Source organism: Anneissia japonica, unplaced genomic scaffold, assembly GCF_011630105.1.
Source record: "Anneissia japonica isolate Jap-2015-1 unplaced genomic scaffold, ASM1163010v1 scaffold288174_len123020_cov194, whole genome shotgun sequence".
Classification (NCBI taxonomy): Eukaryota; Metazoa; Echinodermata; class Crinoidea; order Comatulida; family Comatulidae; genus Anneissia; species Anneissia japonica.
The window spans coordinates 11,207-19,554 of record NW_022736921.1 but is presented as its reverse complement, the minus strand read 5'-3'; the positions used below and the strand labels follow the sequence as shown (position 1 = coordinate 19,554).

The 8,348-nt window shown below is 36.4% G+C and overlaps 1 protein-coding gene across 1 annotated transcript in view; it reads left to right on the top strand.

Annotated features, from left to right (window-relative positions):
- The first annotated feature begins 1,128 nt into the window (after nucleotides 1-1,128).
- Nucleotides 1,129-8,348, top strand: part of LOC117116948 (metabotropic glutamate receptor 5-like) — an 18,400-nt gene continuing 11,180 nt past the window's right edge. The window contains exons 1-4 of the mRNA XM_033261091.1: nucleotides 1,129-1,166; nucleotides 2,100-2,352; nucleotides 3,562-3,791; nucleotides 7,415-7,667. Of these exons, the coding sequence (XP_033116982.1) occupies nucleotides 2,120-2,352; nucleotides 3,562-3,791; nucleotides 7,415-7,667 (716 nt within the window). The 5' untranslated portion in view covers nucleotides 1,129-1,166; nucleotides 2,100-2,119. The remainder of the gene's footprint in view (nucleotides 1,167-2,099; nucleotides 2,353-3,561; nucleotides 3,792-7,414; nucleotides 7,668-8,348) is intronic.

Below are 8,348 nucleotides of genomic sequence, written 5' to 3'. Positions count from 1 at the left end.
ACATACGTACACACAAAAATACACCAGGTACATAAAAAACTTGTGCAAGTCAAGAACCAATTATAATTATAAACTACAAAAATAAAAGCACAAGAGTTACAAAAACAACAACACCAAAAGCAATAACATAAAAAACACAAATAAACTTGAAAATAAACTTTTCAGAACATACAGAACAATTCAAACATTGATCATTCTGTGCTTATGCTGTTTGCGTGTTTTTTGAGTTCCACTGGTCAACACACGCAAACTAATACCCACGCCTGAATCAATTAAGGTCACATGTTAGACTAGATTTAACGTATTTACTAAAAAATCAACCAAATTACGAAAATGTCACATTCGTCAAGTTATTGTACATTAGTGCATGATCTAATTCTATAAATAAACGGGTTAGGCTTATAATAGAGAAAAACATTAGTATAAACTCACTACTCTTTCTTCATTATCTGCGCGCAACTCTGACATCGTAATCTAGAAAATGCAGGCGAATCGAAAAGCGGCATTAACGGGAATTTGCATAAGTACCACCAGTATTCATGCATTAAGAAAAGACTATTCATACTCACTACTCGACGAAAACAAATAAATCATGTGGTGTAAAATGTATTAAACAACAATTCACAATATTAAGATTACCTTTGAAAAATGCTTAGGCCTACATGAAAATATAATGTTTATGGACTTATACATAGATTAGACTCGTGATGCCGCTGACGTAAAAGCAAGAAATGTTACTGCAGTAGTGATTTCTTTACCTTTTCAAACATTTATTCTAGTCTTGTTCTTTCCTGTGTTTCCATACGAATGGAAATTGTGCAGACGATATTGGCCATTGACCATTATAAATTGGTCTAATAAGCTTTAGACTCGATTATTTTAAGTGGAATTGTTTTAGACCTGTGAGATAACTCTTGGTTCGGGCAGGATTTCAACCAAGCAATATCTCTGCCACCAATGTCCACGTCGTGGATTTTAAACTTGGTAAACATTGGGTTGGTATACAGCCGGTCCAGCCTTGGCTGACACTAATTTTTCAGCGCTAATGTGTGTGAGCGTTTGTCTGATGCAATAAAGAGATATTATCTGGACCCAGGGCCACCGAGAGTAGGGAAGGGGGAAGTCCCCAGGGCCCAAACTTACCAGGGGCTCATATGAAATTGCAGGTAGCATTGTTTTACATATTTTTTTCATAAATAATAATTGCTATCATGGGCCCTCAGTAATGGCATGGATCCTCTAATACTGGGCCCCTCCAGATTGACAGGGCCCCTCAAAATTTTGTTTGCGCCTTCGGTGTAATTTTTCTCGCGCTCGTAACAGGGGTCCACACCAACCCTTGCCCCGTTACAGTTTCCTCTCTTGGCGACCCTGCCTGGACCTATACTCGAATCACAATTTTGGGACGGTGGGATGATACTTAATAAAGGTTCTTCGGTGACCGCAAACATAGCCCAAACCGAACTATTTATCCCATGTAGGGACGTTACTCCACTTAGGCCGTAATGACTAGAGGCCTTTCTAAAAAAAATAAAAGAGGCGGGGAGACGCAAGCCCTAATTACCCCAGAAAAATTTGGCACCATCCATGCCCCACTGAGCAATTTGCTGAATAAAGTAACTACTGCACACACTGAAATAGCTTGAATAATCTTATTTCACATGATTCCGCCAGTTAGCACACCTTCACTTTCCAATCCTTCTCCATCACCCCTCATAATACCCCCAGATTCGCCACTGTTAAAGGCTCTTCAACTCTAACCAATTCCAGAGTAAGAATGTTAGCTCACTTCATTTACCAAGACACACAAACCCTGGCCCAATGAACATGGCTGTAAGCGTCCTGTGTCCTGCAACCCACAAACGAAACTATGTATCCTGTGAAGGGACGTCCAGCTCCCTTAACAATGATCGGCATAACTCATCTTAAATTTAAGTTTGAAACTAATTGTATGTGTGTATGTATATTATGTAATGATGCAATAATGAGATAAATAGGCCTAGTAGAACACAAAACTTTATATTAAAAAATACAAATATATCATGTGATTTATCAGCGTTCTTGCATTACTTATTTTTCTTGATTTTGCAATCTTACAGAAAACTATGGAACAAAGGGCATGGATGCGTTTGTCGAGGAAGCGCTTGTAGCGGGTATATGTGTGGCATCGAGGCAGAAAGCGAAACAGAGCGACAGTAATAATCAGAAAATCTTTATCGATATGGTGCAGAGGTTTTTAGAGAAGAATACCACACGGATTGTGGTGTGCTTCTGCCAGTCAAGCATAGTGAGGGGACTGTTAAGAGCCATTGGTCAGCTCGGCTATGAAAATAAATTTTTAATCATTGGAAGGTAGTTGGATTGGATATGATTAGTAGTGGTTTCCATAAAATCGCTACACTCTTTTCAAAAGTGTTTTCACTGCAATTGATGCGTACCGGTTTTTTATAACCGAAGGAGAATGTTTCCCGATTCTACCAACAAACCAGCGTCACAAAAAGCTCTCAGTATAGTATGTAAAGCGATAGAGTGTATCAATTTTATGTAACTATGGGTTATATGTTAAAATCGTGTATGCCTATCTAGTTTGTTCTATATCACATTGGTTTAGTAATTTCATAATTATTCAGCATAGAGTAACTGATTAAAACTGGTAATTACTGAGATTATTTTGACTATTATCATAGCCTACATAAGGTCACTCCGAAAATTGACAAAGCATATTATTTATTTTAATGAAAATGGCATTACCAATTTTTGGAATGATCTTCATTATTTGGAATGATCTTCATTATAATCCATCCTTAAGAAATATTCTAGTCCCAAGAAATGTGTTTAGAATCATTAAATTTTGTTCGTTTTTAATATTTCCGCCTAAAGTATTTCAAAGCCAATTGGAATCACCATTGCACATTAATTGGTCTACTTACCTTATTTTTCAATTTATGTAGCAATTAACATCCTTCTTTTAGTAATTGAGACAAAATGAATAGGTTTAGTAGTAAATATAAAACAAATTATTATGGATTTATTCATGAATTTATATAGCTCAAATATATTATTGAACTATTTCTAATGTATACGTATTCGGTTCGTATTCTGTATTATTGTTCTCAAAACATCATTAAATAACCTGATGCATAATGAATCATTTAATCTTTTTTATACCCGTAATAGTAAAGACGTAATAATGAGGCCTAACAAAAATGATTACACAACTTCAGCGGAACTTGGTTATAGATACCACTACACAATATATCTAGATTTTGTGCGAGACAATAAGACCTGCAGCCTGCGGCAAAATAATGCATGCAAATGACAAAATAATATCTTAGCCTTAACCAAAATAGATCATGTTCCACAATTTTGCAATTGCGCTGCAAGAATGTAGACCTACTGGCAATTTCCATCATCATTATTACATGATAAATGTATACACCTTTGGAAAAGTTCCAAATTAATTACTACTAGTTACTATACAATATCTATATTACTAATAATAATTTGTATTCATTTGAAATCATTCAGTAGTTAAAAGCTTGAAAATTACTTGTTTTATAGTGATGGGTGGGCGGATAAAGTGAATGTAGTGGAAGGCCTGCAGAAAGAAGCCAACGGCAGCTTCACAATCAAACCTAAGACGAGTAGAATCGAGGATTTTGATGAGTATTACATGTCTCTGAACCCGTACACTTACACCCGTAACCCATGGTTCTGTGAATTCTGGGAGGAGAAATTTAACTGCAGCTTAGGTAGATGCCAGAACGACACAAGACGTCCAAACTGCACTGGTGAGTACAGATACCGTCATGAATAAATCCGGCACACTCACCGCCAGCGACCATGAGCGGACCAGCTTTTTGTGAAAGGGGATTGGGGGCGTGTCTTATATAATTTGGAGGGGTCTGGAGGGTGGGGATTCCTAGATGCTCGGATATGTACTTTCCTGCATTCTCAGGGATATGTGAAAGACTTTAGATTTCTACAAAATTTCTGAGATTTTGGTATAATGATGATCATCATGAGGCTTGGGCTAATGATGACATAGTTGGTAACAGATTGAGAGTGATAGAAGGAAATGTGATCGAAGCCAGTCCACCATGATTGTGGCCAGGGGACCAGAAAGGTTATGTAATGCCTGGAGTAATGATACCGGTATTGGTGGTGGCGACAGCTCTTCCCCGAAAGTGGGGCTGGTACCTCCGACAAGGGGACTAGTACGCCCGACAAGGGGACCCTTAACTTGCATGATTTTTTATCAAATTTTTCTTTTTAAATAAAGAATTACATATTAACGACAAATTTATTTTTTTTTCCCAGACCGGGGATGGTGGGGTGGACCCCTTGTCGGGGAGCTTGAACCCCTTGTCGGGGAGCCTGAACCCCTCATTGAGGAATTTTTTGGCGCCGCCCCTGGTTTAAGGGTGAGGCAAAGGGCAAAAAAGAAAAAGAAAATCAACAGTTCTGACGCTTAGGACCATAAACCTATTAATAGATCCATGATAGGAGTCACTATAAGGCCTAGTTATGTCATCTCCAGTAATGTCTCAAGCAATGTCTCCTATTTGTTTTTACAAGCTGTTTAATATTTGTATGTTTCTGGGTCAGATTTACAGTTTGGGATTGTTTTGTGGGAAATACCCTAAGTCGTAGGCGACTTAGGGTATGCCTGGCTTTTATATTCGACCAGACATCCATTTCAAACAATTTGCAATTGTATCTCAATTTTCAAACAACTTAAAATTTAGATATCTCTAGTTTATTGGATATTGTATGTAAAATAATGCTACTTAATAAATGAAACTGGAACTCTTGTTGAACTCAGACATGTGCTGCTGTGAAGAAACTAATTCGAATGCACAGAAGACATAGATTAGCATCCCGGTTGCTCTCACGTACTCGCGTATACATATGCAGAATAATTTGATAGCCTATATCGTATTATACTTATTTATTTTTATTTATTTATTTATTCAGTATGGAATATTTACGTCCCTAGCCATTGTCACTGAACTTTGGAGGCGGCATTTCAAATGAGTTTCTTTAGGTTAAATACCACACAATAAGGAGAATTTCGATTACGTGTCTTAAATCGAGCATCTTACAGTAACAAAGAATAGCGCCTTATCGAAATTCGCACTCGGATCTCCGTACGGTACTATAATATATAACCTAGACCACCGTGGTAAATAATTATGAAATCTTTTTTGAAGAAACCTGTGCAAGTACGGGACAACAAGTGTAATTTAATGTGTAAATAATGCACGAGTAAGAGTGGTGACTGCACTTGCAAACGTAGATAAAACAATATAGAGCACCCTGGACAATAATCGCCAGGAGCGTATCTGTATATAAAATGCACCGATCAATCAGTAGGCCTACCACCTCGGCAAAAATGGAAATGACACACAATAGACCTTTCCGGAGAGTCAATTAAACTTAACAACCGACTAATCAGAACAGCGCTAGGAATACGCACGCGTCTCACAAACACACGTGTTGTCCCACAAACGCACGTGTTGGCGTATGCTTTAACACTGTCGTCTTGTGGTACATTAGCAACAATATCTAAGGGGCGGGGCTTAGTGGAAAGGTCCATTTTTGTAAATATAAAATCCATTGTAAATAAACACAGAGACCTTCCTAGATGATAAAACTGGGAAAAGGGGACCAAGATGGATTATTACCAGTAATCTACTTCTTGTGTCATATTGTGATTTATGGCTTATTATATCATGTGTGATATTTTCAATAAAGGTATAGTTACAAATATAATATATTACTACAATTATATATGTATATTATTATTACATGCAATATAATAAAACAATGATGTACGCATATAAAAAGAAGTAGCTGGTCCAATGAATCTTAATCAATAAGCAAGTACTGTAGCCTAACAGATGGAAGTGTTATAACAAGTGAAACTATCAAATATGTGACAAATGTGTGTGATGTGCCCATATTCAGGCATGATGATGTCATTATGACACCCAAATATGGGCACACCGCATTTATTTGTAACATAAAATGGGATAATGTGGAGTGGAAATGACAGATAAACCCGTAAGTTAACGTGATTATTGACCTTCCGTCTCCTACCAGAGTGCATCCATCATAATTTGTGATTCTATTAATGTAAATGCCCACTATAATGGTAATGTGATGATGATTAATTTTTCTATATAAGAGTGTCATTTCCGGCCACCTAGAAGTACAATTTAACCAAATTTCGCGCCTCAGCCCCAATCATGGTGGGACCGAGATGGGTGTGGATTCACGGCTTTGTAGGTAAAGTAGGTAAAGTAAATACATAAAAGACAATGTTTGAAGTTTTATTTTCTATGGTACATCACACCAGGGAACAGTTATATTGCTTTGCAGTTTTTTTTTAATACTGTAATTTTACTGTTCCCTGACCTCAGCCCCAACCTCAGCCCCAACCATGGTGGGGCTGAGGTTGATCTGGACTCACGGTTTGAAGTAAGTAAAGTAAAATAAATACATCGTTTTAAAGTTAATTTACTATGGTACATCACACATATTATTAATTAGATTTCTATGATTGCCGAAAATCGTTGATAAACGGTCGTGAGAAATTTGTTAGCGGATTTTGACTATAGAGGTGATGTGATAATGATAAATTTAACTACATACAGTAAGAATCTCATTTCCAGTCATCTAGAGAGTACTATTTCCTCAAATGTTCCCACCTCAGCCCCAACCATGGTGGTGAGTGGTCTTACGGAATGTCCCCCGCCCCACCTTTCAAAACAGATCTGGGCCCTTGGGACAGACCTTTACACCCTCTGCAATAAACGAAGCATTCGCATGCTTGCATGCCAGACTCATCACAACTTTATTCTTAATGGCATTGATATCCCACATAACGTATAGAAATATACTAACTGATCTCTCCTTTTTGCACAAAATCTCCAGAAATTATATCCAATCCAAGTATAAAAGAAACCCAGCCAAATTGAACAAATGAATTTAAAGAAGGAAATCAAATTAAACAAAGGACAACATAAAGAAGGAAATCAAATTAAACAAAGGACAACATAATAGCAATTTGGTCGAGGAAGTAATTTATATAGAAACCTCAAGTGGATGTCATTTCTTTTTATTTTGGTCCGATAATTTAAAAAAAAAATACAAACGATTGACAAAATACAAACAGCAAAAGCAAGACAACTCTATATTGTACAACTACTAGACGGGTTTTAAAAAAGTAAAAACTATTAAGGTGGCTCTTTGTGGGAATCAATCTAATGGGCAATATATAAAAATATATGATACATTATAAAATAAATATCATTAGCATTGTCATATAAAATTATCTGTACTTTAACACTCATCATAAATGACTGCATAGCACTGTGATGATAAACGATGATTTAATTTTAAATTATAGGCGAAGAGATGAAAAAACGTGATGATTATCAACAGGACACTAAAATGGGTTACGTAATCGATGCAATCTATACTCTTGCACACGGTCTGCATAATCTTCAGACGCAGTTATGTAACGGAAAACCGGGAACATGCGACGAATTCAAGAAAATCAATGGAAGTCAACTGAAGGAGGCGCTCTTTAACGTGTCGTTTCGCAGTGAGCTGGGACCTATGATATCGTTTGATGCTAGCGGTGATCCAAAAGACGCAAGGTAGGCATGAGCCAATTAATTTATTTGAACAATGAAAATTCAATATTTAAAACCGTTTATCTATGTATATTCTAAATTAGTTATTAATGCATAATTGAACATTTTATATTGGTCATTTTCTCCCGCCAAATATAGAAACGCATACATAATTCATACTACTAGATTCTATACCTCTGACCAAGGAGGTGAAATAATAATTTTATACCTCCTTGACCTGACTGGCTTATTGGATGGCAGTGAATTTGGTCGTTGATAACAAATTTCAACCTTTATATAATTATGAGAATTTAATTGAAACGATAGAGTACATTTCATATTACAATGCCGCTCGTTTTTCTGAAACTGTAAACTATTTCCGTATTTTATAACATTTTGTTCTGTCTAATGGACGAATTCTTTAATTTCAATGAAACAAAAATAAAATAATGACGGAATAACTTTAAATTCAATGATCACCGCATAAAGGGAATTTATTATATACATTAAGCTATATAAAATCTGGACTAAAAAATAAATAATGAAATTTACCAACATAGGTTGCATATTTCAGTATTACCAAATAAATGAATTACCTTTAACGCTTGCCCATTAATATAGTGGCGGATCAGAGGTCGTACTTCCGCGACTCAATTAAGCTGCAGGTTCCAAAATTTAGAACAGATTTCGTAACTCTGCAATACC